Below are 22,402 nucleotides of genomic sequence, written 5' to 3'. Positions count from 1 at the left end.
AGTTAAAACTGGTTTGAACACTGTCTTGTATACAGCTAATTTAATGTTCCGGCTAATTTCTCTCTTATTCCATATGAATTTATTCAATTGACTTCCTACCATACCAGCTTTGCTGATTCTGTTGTCTATTTCCATATTTAATTTACCATCTTCACTAAAAATCGTGGCTAAGTAGCTGAAATGTTTTACTTGTTCCAAAGGTTCTCCGTTCACAATGCAGTTGACGTTTTCAGCGATTCTGCCTATTTTCATTGTTTTTGTCTTTTTATTGCTGACCTTCATACCATATCTATTACAACAGTTATTCAATTTTGTCAAAGAATCTTGCAAACTTGTAGCTGATTTATTTAGAAGTATAACATCGTCCGCATAAAGCAAAGAGCTGACATTAACATCTCCAATTCTGATATCATTTTTAATACCACTTTCCTTCATAATGTGATCCATATAGATAATGAATAACAGACAGAGTAATGTACATCCTTGTCTCACACCAGATTTAACATTAAACCATCTTCTTGTACTTCCTTCAATTCTAACTGCTGACTTACAACTCAAATAAAGACTAAATATTGCTTGATATAATACCCCATTGACACCATATAACTGTAGCGTATTGAATAGCTTCTCTCTTGGCACCTTGTCATATGCCTTTTCCAAATCGACAAAACTTAAATACAGATCTTTGTTATATTCCCATGATTTCTCCACTATTTGTCGTAAAGTGAAGATCTGATCCTGACAGCCTCTATTTGGCCTGAATCCAGCTTGTTCTTCACCAAGCTTCCCTTCCACAATCCTTCTCAACCGTTTCTCAAGTATACTTGCATATATCTTAACAGAAACACTCAGTAGGGATATACCTCTGTAATTCTCACATTGTTTTATTTCCCTTTTTATATATGGGTACGAGAGCTCTACTCCAATCGTCTAGAATTCGTCCCTCTGTCCAGGCATTCTGAACTATGCAGTGCAGCCACTGTAAGATTTTTTTACCACCATACTTCAGCATTTCTGGTCAAATATCATCTACTCCTGCTGCCTTCCCACATTTCAAGCCTTTGATGGCTTTTTCTACTTCAAGTATGGATATATATTCCTGACTGTATGCCTGTTGAGTGTTTTTTGCCACTGTGCTATCACTGCTTGTTTCATTTAGCAAATTTACCCCATACTTCAAGGATATCTTTTTCTCCCATTTTCATGTCACCTTTATCATCTCTAACTCCTTTTACAGCACTCTTTCCTCCATTCCTAAGATTCTTCAACAACCTCCAGAATATTTTGCAACCTTCTTGATATTTATTTTCTATGTTCTTGCCAAAATCCTCCCATGACTTTTGATTAGCTAGTTTTACACACTGTTTAGCTTTCTTACATTTATCTCTGTATTCTCTAAGAGCACAAGCTGACTTATTTGCCAGGAACTTTTGATATGCTTTCTTCTTTTCTTTCACTGCCTCTTTAACTTCCTGTGTCCACCCTGGAGTTCTAATTTTTCTATCCTTGCAGACAACTTCATTACATGCCTCTCTGGCTGAATCAATGAGGGTTTTCTTCAACGCTTGCCACTGAATCTTCAAGGTTTGGTTCCTGTTCTCAAACTCTTTCATTTTTCCTTTAATAATCTTTGTGTATTTTAGTCTATTGTTCACATCTCAGAGCTGCTCAACTTTTATTCGCTTTAAAACTTTCTTACATCTCATTCTTTTCAATATGCAATTCAATTTTATCCTGCTCAAGACTAAATAGTGATCACTTCCAATTTCAAATCCTCTGTACACTCTGGTGTCCTGCACCAGGGAGAAAACATCACTATCAACAATAACATAGTCAATGAGACTTTTCTTATTCCTTGTCTCTTCTCTCCATGTGAATTTGTGCACATTTTTATGTTGGAACATGGTGTTAGTAGTAACCAGTCCATGTCCTGAGCAGAAATCCAAAAGGTATTTGCCATTATTATTAGCTTTGCTCTTTTCTCCAAATTTTCGCAAAACATTTTTGTATGTCTGACAATCACTTCCTACTCTGCTATTTAGATCCCCAACAAGGACCAACTTTTTTATTGTGTCAGTAGATTTCTCTAGGTGGGAAAACTTAGGATTTGAAATAGGAAGTGATCATGATTTAATGTTGTCTAAGATAAAATGAAACTTCATACTGAAAAGAAGGGTGTGCAATAAAGTTTTGAAATGAATCAAAGTTGAACAGCTATCAAATGTGAACTGTAGACTCAAATACACAGACATTATTCAAGAAAAACTGAAAGAGTTTGAAAACAAGAAGCAAACCTTGGAGATTCAATTTCAAACCTTAAAGAAAACTTTGATTGATTCAACCAGAGAGACATGTTGTGAGATAATCTGCAAGTATAGAAAAATCAGAACTCCATTGTGGAATCAGGAAGTTAAAGAGGCAGTGAAGGAAAAGAGTCCATGCGGTTAGCCTAGTGGCTATGTGCTTCTCATCCATATGCCTGGGAAAGGAAGTGTCCTAGGTTCGATTCCTGTCGTCAATGTGAGGAGCTTAAGGATCTTTCTCAGTCATAGCCAAGTTAGCTGGTCTTGGACGTTTACAGCAGGGTTTTCCTCCCCAGTTTATCTGGGGTTTTCCCTCTCACAAGCAGGCAAACCTTCTCCCTGAACACACATGGATTATAGTCATGAATACTGTGCCCTTAGGGGATTCAGGAAAGGAGTAACTTACTGGCTGCATTAATTTGTCATAAAGGTCCCCCCATTTAAGGGGGGGGACCTTTATGACAAATTAATGTCCTATGGACCTTTATGTCCTAGGACTCGATCTGTCCTAGGACAGATGAGAAGGATAGGAAGGAAAAGAAGTAAGCATATCAAAAGTTCCTGGTGAATAAGTCAGCTTGTACTCAGAGAATACAGAGGCAAATGTAAGAAAGCTAAACACTGTAAAACTAGCTAAACAAATATCAGCAAGGTGGCAAAATATTCTGGAGCTGTTGTAAAAGCTCAGAAATGGAAGAAAGACTGCTATAAAGGGAATTAGTGATGATAAAGTTGACATGAAACTGGAGAAGAAGATATCCTTGATGTATAGAGTAATTACTTCGAAAAATTGCTAAATGAAACAAGCACTGACAACACAGTGGTTAAAACACATCAACAGGCATGCAGTCAGGAATACATCCATACTTGAAGTAGAAAAAGCCATCAAAAGCCTGAAATGTGAAAAGACAACTGGAGTAGATGATATTTGACCAGAAATGCCAAAATATGGAGGTGTAAACGTTTTACACTGCATAATTCAAAATGCGTGGTCAGAGGGTCGAATTCCAGATGATTGGAGTAGAACACTCATAGTAGTACCCATCTATAAAAAGGGAATAAATCTGAATATGAAAATTACAGAGGGATTTCTCTACCGAGTGTACCTGGTAAGATTTATGCAAGTATTCTTGAGAAACAACTAGGACAAAGTTTGGTGAAGAACGAGCTGGATTCAGTCCAAATAGAGGTTGTCAGGATCAGATTTTCACTTCAAGACAAATAGTTGAGAAATAATGGGAATATAACAAGGATCTGTATTTAAGTTTTGTAGGTCATGAAAAAGACATATGACATGGTGCCAAGAAAAAAGCAGCTAAAAACTCTCCAGTTATATGGTGTAAATAGGACTTTATATCAAGCGATACAGAGTTGTAAGTCAGCAGTTAGAATTGAACCTGATATTAAAATTGGAGATGTTAATCTCAGTACTTTACTTTATGCAGATAATATTACACTCCTAAATAAATCCATGACAAATGCAGGATTCCCTGACCAAATTAATAACTGCTGTAATAAATAAACATGATGACTAACCATGGGGTGCATTTTGCTTATCAGCCTTGCTAGTCATCTAGTAATAGCGAAACACCTGTGCTATATTCTTCTTATAATAGAATATTGTTTTGACAAACAATTTTATCAAAATAATATTTATATATGTATTCCAATTTGTAATTAAATAAACTAACAGTAAAAACTTATCATTTAACTAAATTATAAACTATAAACAAAATCATGTAAAAATATTTAAATATCTTTATAACTGTATTGTATGTTGCTTTTTTTTTGCCAGACCATTGGTGTGTCATATACTTAATGAACAAATTTTTATTTGCTAATGCCAATGTAAAATATGTTGACAACAAGAATATAATTTTTTGTCATGTATAACATGTAACAATATGCATTATCAGGATGTATTCATTTCCCTTATCAAAGTCATTTATTGCATTATTGTAGTATAACAAATTACTAAAACATGACCTTTCTATAAGACAAAACAGTATGTGTCTTTACAAAATATCAACTCTTCTTCTACTTATTCAGAACTGCTTCTCAGAATCCAGTTTTTTCTTTTTTTTCTCATGCTTGATACTCTTATAGCCTTTATTTATAGCATTCATGAAATAGTTGTCACTCCATATAATTTTTTTCTGAATCTCTTCCTTAATGAGATTACTAAGACATTTTTCACCTTGTTTATTCTTCTAATTTCAGAATGCAGTCAGATATACCATCATCATCATCACAACATTCTTAATATATGTTTTCAAAGGGTCTGCTCAGTATATGATATTGATATTGAGTATCCCTCCCCCCCCCCTTCCACATACAATAATGTTCTGCAATTACTTATGTATGAAATTGATATTACAAAACAAACATAAAAAAATTTCTTTTTTTTTCCTTTCTTCTTCTTCCAGCTGTATTACGCACGTGTGTGTGTGTGTGTGTGTGTGTGTGTGTGTATTTATTTATTCTTCATTAGCGCTCATTTCTGATACTCATGGTGTGTCGCAACACTCACATTTCATCATGCTAGCACCTGTTTTATCCCATACATACCTCTCTATTAAAACCTGCTTTCTCCTAGATCTCCACTGTTACTCTCATTCTAAATCATATCTTTTGTAGGAGTTAGTTCTGCTATCAATTAGTATCTTATCCCTTCCATTCTTTCTGTCTTCCTCCAAACACTGCACACCATGCGTTCTATCATTTCATCAGCTGAATCGCGTACTATAAATTTCATAATATATTTACCAAAGCAAGTAACTTCCGGCCTCCTTGTTCTTAATGCATCTGTCATTAACAAACAGATGGCCTGGTTAGCCAAGTAGTTAGCATATCTACTCTCCAACTGTCAGCTGCATGTTTGAATCCCACATGGACATCGACGTTTGTGAATGTCTTTAGGTGGGAAATAGATTTCATCACCTGGTGTGAGACCACTGCCTCACTCATTGGAGGCTTGAAAAAGTTCCATGTTTGGTCTCTAGAACACGATTTTCAGAATATAAAAAAAATAAGTAAAAAAATATATAAAATCAATAACAATAGAAAAAATATCCTTAACCCACCCATGGCAAAAATATATGATTGATTCAAAAATAAACCTTTTGAATTTGTGGGTGGAAGTCACGCATAAAAAATTTGCATCTGAACTTATACATATCCATGCATCTTGTATGATCTGTGTGGCTCAAATTAGCAACCTGTAATCCCCCCCTCCTCCAGCTCATTGTTGCAGTAATCATCCTGCTTTTGCATGCTATGCTGACACCCACACCATCTAATTAGAATCATTCCTGTGTACTGTCATTCAGTGGTCATTATGGACATATCATAATTTTGTATTTGCACACTTAGTCATGATGTTCATGTTTGTTTAAAATATTTTTCAGTTTATTTCAGATATCTTTTACAGTTATCAGTCTTTACATGATAAGCATTCATTATAACTTGGCTATTCATTTATTTGCTTTTTGAGATCCTGTTTTGTGAATCGCACAGTTTCTTCTCTGAATCAGTTGTCCAATTAAGAGAGAAATTATTACCAAGTAAGAGAGAAATTGTCCAGGCTGAAGTTCATTGATGCGGAATACTGCTCCTCTCCCTTTCTTTTTTCCCTCCCTCCTCTTGCTGTTAATTTACATTCATTGTTATTTGATTTTTGTGTGACCTCTTCATAATTTTTAAATGTCTAGGAAAAAAATAATCAGTAACAGGGCACATTAATCTTACAGGTGCCATTCAATCTGCAATGGAATTCTCTTGAGAAATTTAAATAACTTCAAACAAAAAAAAAATCATAGAATTGCATCATATTTCAAAAACCTGAATCTTCTCTGCCAAGCATTCATTGCCTGTCACTCTTAAATGGCATTATTAATTCTTATATGGTATTATGTTAACATTACATGCAAAAAATAAAATAAAAAAGTAACTTTTTTCTGTTTTCATTTTTTCAGTTCTTAGTTTGTTTTCTATTCTGAAAACTTTCATTTAAACTAGAAAAATTGTGCATCAGCTGCACCTGAGTTAATTACACAGAATATTCTGTTGTAATATATTGAAGTAACACATTTATGGTAATAAAATTTTAATAAATAATACCTACTTTATTTTGATCAGTTGAATAAGTATGATGATAAATTCTTAAATATTTTTTATTTTTCTCAAAGGAAGTAGGTGGAGAGCTTCTTTATTGCTAATTTTTGAAGACAGGTTTTCAATACCCATCTTCGAATGACCATAGAACCTCGCATCATTGTTAATGTGAGGTTCTATGGTCATTTTTTGAGATGTAAGAGTCAAAAACTTGAATTCCTGAGAGGAAAAATCCTACTTGCCCATACCAAACTTGGGGATTAGCCAAATAAAAGCCTAGTAAAAATTCCTCTGGTCAACGACTGAAATCTAGCATGTAATGGTCTTTCTTTGTGTAGCCTTGGTCTATACAAGAAAACACTATTTCCACAGGGCCACACAAGGACCATGATCAGTTGAATTAGCATGAAGTACATTACATGCTTACAAAACCAAATGAATATTCATGCATGATATGGAAGTCTTTCTTTTTTTTATTTTTAAGTAAAAAATCTTATTGCATATATTGCATGTCTCGTTTAGGAAGTTTTCAGTAACATAAGCATCCCTTAATTTACTTTATTGACATCTTTTATAAATTAGTACAGTACTTTATAAAGATAATGGCAGTTGAGAAAAACTAATATATTTTGTCACAGAATATATAGAAAGACTTCAAAATGTCAAAGGGAAAAAAATTCATTTTGATGAGCAAATATGTTAAGAATAATAATTTTATCATTTTTTTTATTGTACCTAAAGCTCAGATTCAAAATTATATTTTAGATTCATCAAGAAATAAAGTGTGTATCCTATTAGAGGCTTTGGTATGGCAGATTATAACTCAAGGACTGATACAACCAATATTTGCTCTTATTGTTGCCTTGTTTGTGTGTCCTCTTGCAAGTTTCATAGTTCTTTTAGGTAAGTGACAAGCAAAAACTTAAAAATAATTTTTTATTCTTATGTAAGAAAAAAAAAGGGGGAAGAGAGAGAAAGAGACTGATTTACTTTTGGGCACTAGTAAATGGTTCAAATGTAAATATAATTTGATGATAAAGTCAAATTGAGTTTCATGATTAGTTAGGTATCCCTATTGCCTACTGTGGGATCAGAGTTATGATTGACCCAGAATTGAGCAGCTTTGAAAAGTGAAATTTTTTTAACTTATGTGTTGTAACTAAAATTTCTTGCTTTAACTATAAGATTTAAGTTGATAACTAATAATTAAGGAATTGACAGCATACACTAGAAATATAAATTAAAAACAACTTTAATAAATACTTTCCAATATTTCGGCAATATCACGTTGCCATCTTCTTGGGAACTTAAAATAAAGAACAAGTGCATTTGCTGTTATGTAGCAAGTGCTACATAACAGCAAATGAGAAACGAAGCGAGGAAGCTAAAGCTGTTTTCCTAAAGTCCTGATGGTTCCCCTGGCGGGCTATATTGGTAGTTATTGGCCTTTGGGCTGAAGTTCTTCTGATATATGTTTCCCAAATTTGGGGTAGTCTTATGCACCCAAAAATTGGATGTAGCCTGTGTTCTCACAAAAGCAAAACTACCAAAAACCAACATATCCATTAGTGAATACATTCACTACAAGAATTGAAGAAAAACAAAGAAATAGTTATCACCAAAGCAGATAAGGGGAATGTCACTGTGGTATTCAATCATAATGACTACACAGGTAATCTTAAGGCTTTACTATTAGATCGAGCTACTTACCTCCCCATTGAATGCAATCCCACCATCTCACAAATTAGAAAACTCCATAGGTTCCTTAAGAAGGTTACTTCTTTGCCTGTGGAAATTACTAACAGACTAAAACCATGTAGCTCTAGACCCCCCCCCCCCCCGTATATATGGGCTCCCAAAAATACACAAAGAAAATGTGCCATTACATCCCATAGTGGATGGCATTGATTCCCCCACTTACAAACTATCTAAGTATTTAGTCAAAGCACTCTCACACTATACTGGCAATACACCATCACACATAAAAAAACTCATCCCACTTCAAAGCCAGTATAGAAAACCTTACACTCCAACATAATGACATAATGGTCAGTTTTGACGTCTCCTCCTTATTCACAAATGTCTCCCCCCCCCCCCCTCAAAGAAACCTTAGAGATAATCCAAGCTAAATTTCCTCCCAATATCTCAGCCCTATTTCAGTTCACAATGAACTGGCTATTTCGTTTGGCAGGAAAAATTCTACAAACAGATAGAGGGTATGGTCATGGGTTCACCACTTTCCTCACCCTTGGCCAACTTCTTTATGGAGACTTTTGAAGAGAAAGCCTTAAACTCAGCCCCACAAAAACCTACCATATGGCTTCACTATGTTGATGATGTGTTCGCTATTTGGTCACATGGCCTGGATACACTCCTCTCCTTAACACACTTAAACAACCAACATCCTAGAATCAAGTTCACCCTAGAAAAAGAGAAAAATAGTAGCCTCCCCTTCCTAGACACAGTAGTCACCCGCCACCTGATGGAACTTTGGTTTTCTCAGTTTATAGAAAACCCACCCATACAGGCAGATACATTCACCAACAATCCCACCACCATTCCCCCTCACAACAATATGGAGTTATTAAGACACTATTCAACAGGGCAAAACTTATCTGTTCAAATGATCAAGCCCTGACCACTGAACTAAATCACATCTTTAACACTTTCTCAGCCAATGGCTACCCCCCAAAAAATCCAAAAAATACTTAAACCAGTTATCCACAACCCCCCCCCCCCCTTTCACAAAAAAGATTACTCTAAATCCATCACCATCCCCTACATCCGAGGCACCTCGGAAAAAATCAACAAAATCCTAAAAAAACATGACTTAACCACCTGTTACAGACCATATAGAAAATTGGCATCCCTTATCCGCTCCATTAAAGACCAACCACTTCCCCTAGACCTACCTGGTGTATACCAGGTCCCTTGCAGCTGTGAATTGTCCTACTTTGGCCAAACAGGCAGGACAGCAAATATCAGAATCTCAGAACACAAGAACTACATCTGATTTCACTAGTACAGCCACTCTGGGCTTGCAGACCATGCTCTGGATACCCGCCACAGAATAAGGTGGAAGAAAGCCACAGTAATACACCGCAGCAAGTTCAAATATGAAAGACTATTCATGGAATCAGCCTCAGCCCTTAGGAACATGCCAAACCTGAACAAATTTGGGTGCATAAGACTGTCCCAAATTTGGGAAACATATATCAGAACTTCAGCCCAAAGGCCAATAACTACCAATATAGCCTGCCAGGGGGCACCATCAGGACTTTAGGAAAACGGTAGCTTCCTCGCTTCGTTTCTCATTTGCTCTTATGTAGCACTTGCGTGCACTTGTTCTTTATTTTAAGTTCCCAAGAAGATGGCAATGTTACGTTGCCGAAATATTGGAAAGTATTTATTAAAGTTGTTTTTAATTTATATTTCTACTTATATATTTAATATATAAGTAGAAATATAAATTAAATTATATGTCTACTTATATATATATTTATATATATATGTCTTATATATACTTATATATATATATTTAATTTATATTTCTACTTATATGATAACTAATAAGTTAATTATTAGTTATCATATTTAACCAGTAAGCCTTTCAACAAGGTTTAAGTTGGTTATAGCAAATTGTAAGCTTTAAAAAAGAAAAAAAAAAGGTAAGAAAAATAAGTAACTTAGTCACAGGAAAAAATGGCATTTTCTGTTCAACTCTGATCATCTTTCTCGAACCGCAGATATTTTCTTCATGATCTATAGACCCGGTGGCTCAAAGTTTGTATTGTAAAACTTAAAATTTATTTGTTAACCCTCATTGTACTGGAAAACATTCAATGATGTTTTTGCACACTCGTAATGCAGATGCTGTTCAGGTATTGATTTTGGCATAATTCAGTGGCATATCATTTTGCAAAATTTGATATCTTTTTTTTTTTTTTTTTTTTTTTTTTTTTCAGATTAAACCAAATTTAAATAACTTGATAAATTTTGGTAAAGATCCCAATTACTTCCCCCCCCCTCTCTCTCTCTCTCTTTCACACACACACACACACCATTCTGCAAAAGAAGTTGCACAATTTTTGGCACATTAATACTAAAAGTCGTATAAATTCTTTGAGCAAGAAAATGAACTTGCTGATGTTATTGAGGTTGTCTTTCGAGGAAGAGTATCTAGCAAATAGGGGTAGAATGGAATGATAGAAGAGAAGAAATTGGTTAGGTGAATTTGTAGCTAGACTTTATGTGGATGTTGAGAAGCTACTGTTCGTGTTTTTATTGAAAAGTGGAAGAATGATGGATACCATTTCATTAGAATGGAACAACTATAGATAAATCCACAGAAGAGACAAATCAGAGATAGCCTTCGGAAGGATTACTTAACCAAGTTATCTTCTGTACATCAGTAAGAATTTGTGATATTACTACTACTTGGCACTGCCATGTAATAATAATATTACATGTGCAATATTCTAGCTATGAGAAGAATATTTGAATAGTTTGTGGATTGGGATTTATACAGGACTCCTCAGAAGAGCATATCAGATGTGTTCTGTAGATGTGAGTTGAATATTTAAGTTGGGTGATGCATGGAATCATGAAGAATCTATCTTCTAGTGTTTATAGATTGCCTCTTTTTTTTTTTTAAGAGAATTCATTATTTTATTTATTTTTTTAACATAAACTTTATCCTTGGAAAAAAAGGTAATTTAGACACCAAAAATGTATCTAATTTTTCAGCTGAATATGGCTCAACAGACAACACATAATCAACATAGTGAAAAAAAAAAATTATGAGGGCAAGGAAAAATAGTAGAGAAGAGTTGTTTTCAAAGTATTGCATGAAAACTATTGTAACTATTGTTTTCAAAGTATTGCATGATGTCTCCATAATCATCTTTAGATGATTATGGAGACATTGTGTGTTATAATGTGTATTTTATGTGATGTGCACTATCATGTAAAATGGTCCTAAATAATTTTTACATGACATAATTTTGTGATTTGTCTTCATTTTTATTTTTCTAGTAGCCAATATCTACACACACATCCTACCACTTTTTTCCAATTCTTTATTCTTATGTTATTCTTTGCTTAAAGTAATAATATCTGCAATAGTAATGTGTCACTTGATTTTGAAATAAGCAACTTTATTATTCACTATATAAGCGCCTCCAATTGGAAGAATGATGGTACGTTGCGCCCTTCAATTGGAATAGGCCTAAGTTCGATTCTCGTGGTGACGGGAGGAATCTTTATGTGGACTTTTTCATTCGAAGGTGAGTTAGCCAATCTCATATGGAAGTAGCAGGGTTTTTTCCCAACCAGAAAAATGGGTTTTTCATCCCGCATACAGACAAATTGGCCTTTCAGGACACACGCAATTTACAGACAAAAAATACTAGTGGCGGTGGATGGCGTTGATGGAGATGATTGGTAGTAGAGGTTCGGCATGGTGGAGACGTTGTATAGTGGGTGTCCTCCTGCTATGAGTCTTCGGACTCCTTGGAGATGTCACGAATAATAATATTATGTGGAAAACATGTTTTGCTATCCTTTTGCAACTTGATTCATTCATTCATCAGTAGCACTTACAGCCATTAGGACCAATGACCTGCTAAATTTTTTGGCTTTCACCATCATAATTTTAATAATAGAATAAGAATGAGGCATCTTGAGCCTAGTTGCCTCGAGATGCCTCACCCTACTGGGTGATTTAAATGCTCACGTAGGCAATATGGAAATCTCAAACCACTGCAGAACTTTTGGAGAATTAGTAAAAAATAGAAATGGGCAAAGATTAATCGATTTTTCTATCTACAATAATCTAAGAATAATGAATACAATGTTCAAACACAAAGGTTCATAAATTCACCTGGTCAACAAGAGGATCAAAATCTATTATAGACTATACAATAGCAAATAATAAAATAGGTAGATTCATTATTTATGTGTGACATCAATACGGTTCCTCCCACCCAAGATGGATAAAGCACCAGTATCCATTAGACAACTGAGAACTTAGGTTCAAAGTCAGCTCATTATCTGCCTCTGATAAAAGAAAACTATATCAGCAAAATAAACGAAAAATTACAGCAACTATCCTCAGATGAATCTATTAATGAAGAATGAAATCATCTCTGCAATATTTTAGGAGATTCAGCCTGAGAAATCTTGGGAATGCAAAAACAATCGAAAAGAAAAAAAAGGTTTTTGTAACTGGGACCCAGAAATCAGGAAAAGCATTGGGGTGGGGGGGGGGGGGGGTGGGGGGGGGGGGGGGTGGGGGGGGGGGGGGGTGGGGGGGGGGGGGGGTGGGGGGGGGGGGGGGTGGGGGGGGGGGGGGGTGGGGGGGGGGGGGGGTGGGGGGGGGGGGGGGTGGGGGGGGGGGGGGGTGGGGGGGGGGGGGGGTGGGGGGGGGGGGGGGTGGGGGGGGGGGGGGGTGGGGGGGGGGGGGGGTGGGGGGGGGGGGGGGTGGGGGGGGGGGGGGGTGGGGGGGGGGGGGGGTGGGGGGGGGGGGGGGTGGGGGGGGGGGGGGGTGGGGGGGGGGGGGGGTGGGGGGGGGGGGGGGTGGGGGGGGGGGGGGGTGGGGGGGGGGGGGGGTGGGGGGGGGGGGGGGTGGGGGGGGGGGGGGGTGGGGGGGGGGGGGGGTGGGGGGGGGGGGGGGTGGGGGGGGGGGGGGGTGGGGGGGGGGGGGGGTGGGGGGGGGGGGGGGTGGGGGGGGGGGGGGGTGGGGGGGGGGGGGGACCATTGACTTTTACCTCAGGGATTTTACAAGATACTGTCATTGTTTACTTAAGAAGTACATGTCACTGAGAAATTGATGTACCTATTTAAACATAATTAATTAAAGTACTTAACACGCTAAAATGATCATCTAGAAAATTAGTTCAATTCTTGCATGGATACATAAGTTAACAGAAGATTTATGAAAATCAGAGAAATAGAAAATAAAAATGAAAACACAAATACAAATTAATTTACCTCACTGCACACACACCTTAACTTTAAATTATAAAGTCATAAGTCTATCTCTATTATAAATACTCTATCACGCAAGTATATGCATTTATAACATTTGAAATGAAATTACAAAAAAATTACATAGAGAATTTTAACATTGACTGACAAGTTCTGTTGAAACTGAGCAGGAGATGACACCAAACTGTTGAAATATTTCAATAAATATTTGGATTGGTTGGATGAGGGGGTGCTTAAGGGTCAAAGTTGTATAACTGAGAGGAGGAGGATACATTGGCTTTAAAGGAATGTGAAGAACTGACCAGGGTTTCTGACCCAATGTCCAATTCTCACCTTGTGATACACTTTCTTTGGTATCTCCTGGGTACTAAAAGAATGAGGATGGGTTGGCAATTTTGGATTTAGATGACCAAATTGTATTCTTATTGGCTTAAACCACAAGTAAAATTATGATACAACATTACAGAATTTCATGACGACTAGGGTTTCACTCAGTTAAACAAGTTGTTTTCACCAGGGAACAACCAGGGAAAACAGTGAAATGCCAGCTACTGGAACAAATCCTGAAACACACCCCAACTCAACGTCACCAGAGTTCAAGATCAGTACTATCAACATAAGAAGCCTGAATGGCAAAGAAATGGAACTAGCAGAAGAATCGGATAAGTACCAGATTGACATAATAGGGGTGACTGCAACAAAAAAGACAAAAACTGGTGATATCTTTCTGAGCAATAAATATAAAATGTTATATTCGGGCAATAACAATAGTATTCAACACTGAATATGAGGCTAATCCTCTTGAATGGCAGGCAATATCAAGTAAAGTGAGGTGGTCAAATATCAGAATGGAGAACTGGACAGTGAGACTTATTTGTACCTGTAGTTCCACAAAAATTCCCCCACTTCTACCTTAGTAGAAGTGGAGGAATTTTTTGAAGCTTTAGAGAAAGCAACTGACAAAATGAATAAAGAAAGGTTGGTCCTTGTTGGGGCTAAATAACAGAATAGGAAATGATCGTCAGTCATACAGAAATATTTTGGGAAAATTTGGAGAAAAGAGCAAAGCTAATAATAATGGCAAATACCTGATGGATTTCTGCTCAGGACAGGTTATCACTCTCATGGACTGGTTATTACTAACACAATGCTCCAACATAAAAATGTGCACAAATTCACATGGAGAGAAGAGGCAAGGAATAAAAAAATTGAGTATGTTATTGTTGATAGTGATTTTCTCACTGGTACAGGACACTAGAGTGTACAGAGGATTTGAAATTGGAAGTGATCAGTATTTAGTTTTGAGCAGGATAATATTCAAAAGAAGGACATGTAAGAAAGTTTTAAAGCAAATAAAAGTTGAGCATCTCTCAGATGTGAACTGTAGACTAAAATATGCAAACATTATTCAAGAAAAAATGAAAGAGTTTGAGAACAGGAACCAAACTTTTGAGATTCACCGGCAAGCCCTGAAGAAAACATTTATTGATTCAGCAAGAACTCCATGGTGGACACAGGAAGTTAAAGAGGAAGTAAAGGAAAAAAAGAAAGCATATTAAATGTTCCTGGTGAATAAGTCAACTTGTGCTCTTAGAGAATACTGAGACAAATGTAAGAAAGCTAAACACTGTGTCAAACTAGCTAAACAAAAGTCATGAGAAGACTTTGGCAAGAACATAGAAAATAAATATCAGGAAGGTGATAATATATTCTGGAAGCTGTTGAAAAAGCTCAGAAGTTGAGAAAGGAGTGTGGTAAAAGGAATTAGAGATGATAAAGTTTACATGAAAACCAGAGAAAAAGATATCCTTGATGTATAGAGTAATTACTTTGAAAAATTGCTAAATGAAAGAATCAGTGACAGCACATTCGTCAAAAACACTCAACAAGCATGCAATCAGGAATTCATATCCATACTTGAAGTAGAAAAACCCATGAAAAGCTAAAATAAAGAAGCCTGCGGAAAGGCAGCTGGAGTAGATGATATTCAACCAGAAATGCTCAATTATGGAGGTATAAAAGTCTTGCAGTGGCTGCACTGTATTGTTCAGAAAGCCTGGACAGAGGGACAAATTCCAGATGATTGGAGTAGAGCTCTCATAGTACCCATATAAAAAAAGGGAAATAAAACTGAATGTGATAATTACAGAGATATCTCTCTACTGAGTGTTCCTGGTAAGATTTATGCAAGTATACTTGAGAAACAGTTGAGAAGGATTATGGAAAGGAAGATTGGTGAAGACCAAGCTGGATTCAGGCCAAATAGAGGCTGTCAGGATCAGATTTTCTCTTTACAACAAATAGTTGAAAAATTGTGGGAATATGACAAAGATCTCTATTTAAAACAGATTGGAGGAATTTCTTGGAGGCAATCAGTTTGGTTTTTTCAGGAAAGGTAAGGGAACAAGAGATGTGATTGGACTGTTAAGAATAATAAGTGAAAGAAGCTTGGAAGTGAATAAAGAAGAAGCTAATATCTGTTGTAAAGATTTTGAAAAACCTTTGACTTTGTAAAATGGGATAAGATGATGGAAGTAAAGGAAAAGATTGGTATAGATTGGAAAGATAGGAGACAATTATTTCACTATATGTGGGACAAACTGCTATGGTAAGAGATACATATGGTACAACAGAACCGAGTACTACCATTGGACCGGGAGTAAGACAGGCTGCTGTTTGTCATCAATTTTGTTCAATATGTATTCCAAAACAATGTTAAAACAAGCATTAGAGAATGCAGAAGGAGGAATAAAGATAGGAGGTAGACAGATATTTGCAATATGACAAGGCATTATTATCAAACACTGAGGAAGGATTACTTCATCTGCTGAACAGATTACTAGAATCTTCTATTAACTATGGAATGAAGATTAACATAAGCAAAACAAAAGTAATGAAATTAACAAGAAAGCAGAGAACTATGGATGTAAGAATAAATGGAGAAAAATTGAATCAAGTAAGGACATTTAAATAAATATTTAATGTGATCAGCAGTGATGGAAGATGCACAAGTGACATAAGAGCAAGAAAAGCAATGGGAAGAGATGCCTTTAATAGAAAATGGAATTTATTCAGAATTAAAATTAATAGAAATTTAAAGAAAAGACTAATAAAATGTTATGTGTGGAGTGTTATCTTATATGCAGCTGAAACCTGGACATTGAGGAAAAGAGAAATTAAAATTTTGGAAAGCTTCGTTATGTAGATTTGGAGAAGGATGAAAAAAAATAAAATAGACAGAAAAAAAATAATGAAGAGGTTTTAAAAAGTGTAGAGGAAAAAAAGAATCTGTTAAAAAGGATAAAAAGAAGAAAGGGAAATTGGATTGGGCATATCCTAAGAGGAAATGGAATAATCAGAGATGCCATTGAAGGAAAAACAGAAGGATAAAAAACTGGAGGAAGAGTGAGGAAAACAATTCTAGATGACATGCTGAATGGAGACAGATACACAACCTTGAAAGAGAAGGCTCAGTACAGAAGAAAGTGGAAGGAAAGTTTTTGCTACTAAAAGAAGAACCTACTCAATTGCAAAATACTTAAGAAGAGAAGACCTGCGAATAGCATATGACAAGGTGCCAAGAGAAAAGCTATTCAAAACACTGCAGTTATATGGGGGCATCATATCAAGCAATATTTAATCTTTATTTGAGCTGTCAATAGTTTGAAATGAACGAAGTACAGGAAGATTGATGTTAAACTGCTGTTCAGGCAAGGATGTACATTATCCCCGCTATTATTCATTATCTATATGGATCACATTATGAAGGAAAGTGGTATTAAACCTGATATCAAAATTGGAGATGTTAATCTCATCTCTTTACTTTATACAGATGATGTTTTACTTTTAAATAAATCCAGTACAAGTCTGCTTGATTCTCTGACTAAATTGAATTACTGTTGTAATAAATTTGATATGAAAATCAGCAATAACAAGACAAAAACAATGAAAACGGGCAGAAACATTGAAAATATTAACTGCATCATGAATGAAGAACCTATAGAACAGGTAAAACATTTCAGCTATTTAGGCACAATTTTTAGTGAAGATGGTAAATTAAATATGGAAATAGACAACAGAATCAACAAAGCTGGTATGGAAGGAAGCCAACTGAATAAATTTATATGGAACAAGAGAGAAATTAGTCAAAACACTAAATTAGCTGCATACAAGACTGTGTTCAAACCAATTTTAACTTGTGGATCTGAGAGCTGGGTTAGTAAATAAAACATTTGACCAAAGACTAGAGACTGCAGATATGAGAGTACTGAGAAAGATTAGGGGCATGAACAAATGGCATCAATGGCAATATCTTATTGCCATTGATGCCATTTGTTCATCAATGATATTAGGAAAGAACTTAACATCGTTAGCATCCAGGAATGTGTTAACAGAGCTAATCTCGGGGATGGTATGGTAACTTAAACAAAATGGGAGAGGAAAGATTAGCAAAACAGGAAAATGACCCAGAGGAAGACCAAGATATAGGTGGATTGATACAGTAAAAAGTGCCTTAGAAGACAGAAATATAAGATCTGATAATGTTGGAGTCTTGACAGATAACAGACTGATTTGGAGGAAAGTTGTTGATAGGAAGTTAGTAATGACATAAGTTCTACATGTAGTACTATCATAATATCCTGATTACCCCTTGAGAGTACATGTCAGGAATCTGTTGATGATGTTATTTGGATGACACAAGAGAAGAGAGGAAGATATCAAGGTTTCACCCTGCTGGAAGATTTGTAGGAGTATAGTTAGTAAGGTCTAAATTTTGCTTGTAGAATGCTAAATGAGTGGAGTTGGTTGTTCCAAAATCTTCATCAGTGGAATTAATAAGAGATTTATAGGCTTTTTTGTTTGAATAATAGTGTTGATTTTCTGTGATGAGTCTCTAGACTCCATGGATATGGATATACTTCAATGAATATACCTAAGAATTATTATAAAAGTCCTCTCCATGCTGTTGTGCCTTTTTTCCACATTGATAATGTTTATAATTTGTCTCCACCTTTCTCAGAATGCTGGCTAATTGGTGATCTCTCACACATACACACACTTTCTCCACTTGCTGTTTCATAGCTGGTCAGGTTCTACATTCTTTTACAGATATTTCTCATGGAAATAATGTTTCCAATATTTCAATGGAACAGAACTGGCATCCGTCCCATTTCTGCTTTCATTCCATCTGCCTTGGCTCTGTAAAATCTTCTTTTTCATGAAGTATTACCCAAAGACTGCAACCTACAGTTCTTCAAAAAGAATATGAAAAGAGTACTTTTCTCTTGATTCCCACTTGCATATGCCATTGATTTTCTATAGGTTTGCAGCGTTTAATGTGTGTAAGGGATATATAAAATAACAATTTCAGTCCATAGGCAGGATTTTGTTTTTATATTTAATTATTTTGCTATTTCAAGTCGGTTTACCTAATGGAGAAAGATAAGTGATGAAATTCATAGGCTGCTTTTAAAAAATACTAGTCGTGTTGCTTAAATAAAAAAAAGGAATTAAAAGTTTAATGCATTTTTATTGATTTTTTTTTTTTTTTAACAGATTAGGCCAGAACAAGCTTTAGCTGCTTTTGAAGCAAAATTAGAAACTGAAGAATTAAATGCATTTAGAGAAGAGGTTGAAAGAATCATCCTACAGCCACAAAAGGCTTATAGGTAATCAACTTCTAAATTGCATTAGAAAAAATTACATTCATAAAAATTTACGTTTAAACAATAAATATTAATAGCTGTATAAACTAGCACAATTTTGAATCTTGAACATGTTTTTTTGGAAAGAAATGTTCCAGGCTGATTAATATGGAGAGAGAGAGATCAAGATTACCCCTTCCTGGGGATGACTCATGTATATATATATATATATGTGTGTGTGTGTGTGTGTGTGTGTGTGTGTGTGTGTGTGTGTGTGTGTGTGTGTGTTAAAGATACCAAGCTATTTTAAAACTGGTTTTACTCCATTTCCCAAGTAAGCAAACAGACAAAACAAGTCAAGTTTGCACCTGCAAGTGTTGCAAGGCTAGCTGACCCTTGTGCGTAGTGCAAGACCAAGGCAACTCATGGTAAAAGTAGAATAAGCTCTGATCACTAATCTTAATATTTACCCTTAATGCAAAGCACATCTTCTGGAGGAGATGTATGATGCTTTGTATTAAAGGCAAGGGGCCACTACCCAGACCGGTTTCGACCTTTATTGAGGTCTCATCAGTGAGAGCCAGGCTAGAAATACCAAGATTTTAGTAATACAGAGCTTATAAGTATTTTACCAGAACAAGTACATGCAGGGTCAGCTAGACTTGCAACACTTGCAGGCGCAAACTTGACTTGTTTGTCTGTTTGCTTACTTGGGAAATGGAGTAAAACCAGGTTTAAAATAGCTTGGTATCTTTAACATTTATTATACCCAAGGTAAAATACTTTCTACATTTATATCTCCTCCTGAGATTTTTATTTAATAAGGTTAAAAACACCTTATGGTAACTTGTTCTGGTAAAATACTTATAAGCTCTGTATTACTAAAATCTTGGTATTTCTAGCCTGGCTCCCACTGATGAGACCTCAATAAAGGTCGAAACCGGTCTGGGTAGTGGCCTCCTTGCCCTTAATACAAAGCATCAAACACCTCCTCCAGGAGATGTGCTTTGCGTTAAGGGTAAATATTAAGATTAGTGATCAGTGCTTATTCTACTTTTACCATGAGTTGCCTTGGTCTTGCACTATGTCAGCTAGACGTAGTGCAAGACTTGCACTACGTCAGCCAGGGTCTGCTAGACTTGCAACACTTGCAGGCGCAAACTTGACTTGTTTGTTTGTTTGCTTACTTGGGAAATGGAGTAAAACCAGATTTAAAATAGCTTGGTATTTTTAACATTTATTATACCCAAGGTAAAATACTTTCTACACACATATATATATATATATATACAGGGTGTTCGGGATAAATTTGACAGTTTCGTAAGGAAAAAGAAAATCTTCTTTGTATCTATTAAATTTAATGAATTGACAAAAAAACATTACAGGCAGAGTTAATTACAATACTATCAACAAGATTTACTCAAAATAACCACCATTAGCATCGATCACAGCTTCAATTCTGCTTCGGAACCTCGAACAAGCTGATGCTACAGTCTCCCTGGGAAGGGCCGCAAAAACTGTTTTAATTTTATCCATTAACTGGGCTTTTGTATTACTGGAAGTGCGATTGGTGTCTTTTTCAACTGCGCCCCATACAAAATAATCCATGGGGTTAAGGTCTGGGGAGTTTGGAGGCCAAACATTTGGACTGGTGAAGTCGTAGAAATTTTCAGACAACCATTTTTGACTTTTCCCAGAGGTGTGGCAAGGGGCCGAATCCTGCTGCCATACATACGGCCTACCATTGGCTACCCTTGTTATCCAGGGCTTGACTACAGTTAGCAACTCCACGAACAAAGCCCGAATTCCAATGCCAGGGTTCTTCAACACCTGTTCCTGCAGATTTGCGAGGAATTCTGCTGTACGAACGCAATCAGATCGTCTGCTAGGGATCTTTCTTCTTGCTACATCCTCGTAGTCACCATTGCAAGTCTCTAGTTCATGCCTGATTGTTTTTACTGTATTCAGGGAGCATTGGGCAGCAGTCGTAATATCCTTATTTTGATGGCGGGCACGAATCATCATGATACAAGTTATTCTCTTCCATGATTCAGGTGGGTTCCAGCTATCCATCCTTTCTGACATCTTGTATATGAATGAAGAAGGGTCCAAACTTTTAAATGAAGAGAAGTGTGTGTTAATACATGTAACTTACGGAAAAATATAATTAATTATAAATATGTCAAATTTATCCCGAACACCCTGTATATATAAACAATGATTTAAAATATATTTAGATAGGGTACAGGATAACAGGTATCCCTTGGTTGGGGAGGGTTCAAAAATGTAGGCTTTCAGCCACATCTTTGAGTAATGTTACAATGGTTCTGTGTAGAAGTGAGAGATGGAAGGACAGAAGTGGCACACAGCAGCCAGGTGATGAGGTGAGGACGGAGAAAGTTATATAAGAATCTTGATAAATTGTAAGTTGGACTGCTAATACAGTCTATGACGAGTGGAACATTAGTTTTGTATAGCTTAGGTAAGCCATAAATTCTAGGTGGTCTGGCATGGTATGTCTTAAGTTTTTTAATTGTCTCTTCATCTAAGGAGGAGGTTTCATCAAGTAGTTTATTTAATTTTCTGAATTGACGTTTTGTACGATCATAATCCAGTTTGGCGTACGTTGGTAATTTGTTAGTGATCTTTTTTGATCAATTTAGTAGATTAAGGTATTTATTATGTAGAGTATTATTGCTTTTATCAAAAGCTCAATGAATTCAGGGAAAAAAGCTTTGATAAAAGCAGTAATACTCTACATAATAAATACCTTAATCTACTAAATTGATCAAAAAAGATCACTAACAAATTACCAACGTACGCCAAACTAGATTATGATCATAAAAAACGTCGACTCAGAAAATTAAATAAACTACTTGATGAAACCTCCTCATTAAATGAAGAGACAATTAAAAAACTTAAGACATACCATGCCAGACCACCTAGAATTTATGGCTTACCTAAGCTACACAAAACTAATGTTCCACTCGTCGTAGACTGTATTAGCAGTCTAACTTACAAGTTATCAAGATTCTTATCTAACCTTCTCCATCCTCGTGTAGGCCACTCAATCTCTTCAATCAAAAATTCTACAGAGTTTCACGCAAAAATAAAAGACATTCAACTGTCAAAAACCGACTTGTTAATCAGCTTCGACATTGTCTCCCTCTTCGCGAATGTTCCCCATAAAGAAACAGTAAAATTACTAACTCAAAAATTTCTGTCTGATATAGTTAAATTATTCAAATTTATTATTATATCAGGTTACTTCACCTGGAAAGGTCAAATTTATAAGCAAGAAGAAGGAACGGCAATGGGATCTCCTTTATCACCAAACCTAGCAAACTTGTTTCT

At 36.1% G+C, this 22,402-nt stretch overlaps 1 protein-coding gene across 1 annotated transcript in view; it reads left to right on the top strand.

The window, feature by feature from the left end:
• The window catches only part of LOC150097249 (uncharacterized), a 550,351-nt gene that overhangs the window by 383,215 nt on the left and 144,734 nt on the right, over positions 1 to 22,402 (top strand). Inside the window, exons 22-24 of the mRNA XM_090407628.1 lie at positions 7,182 to 7,319; positions 18,513 to 18,604; positions 18,960 to 19,072. Coding sequence (XP_090263754.1) covers positions 7,182 to 7,319; positions 18,513 to 18,604; positions 18,960 to 19,072 — 343 coding nt within the window. The remainder of the gene's footprint in view (positions 1 to 7,181; positions 7,320 to 18,512; positions 18,605 to 18,959; positions 19,073 to 22,402) is intronic.

The sequence above is a fragment of the Typopeltis vanoorti genome, chromosome 17 (assembly GCF_054136105.1).
Source record: "Typopeltis vanoorti isolate ZY-2024b chromosome 17, IOZ_Tvanoo_1.0, whole genome shotgun sequence".
Lineage (NCBI taxonomy): Eukaryota > Metazoa > Arthropoda > Arachnida > Uropygi > Thelyphonidae > Typopeltis > Typopeltis vanoorti.
This window is presented reverse-complemented; position numbering and strand designations above follow the sequence as displayed.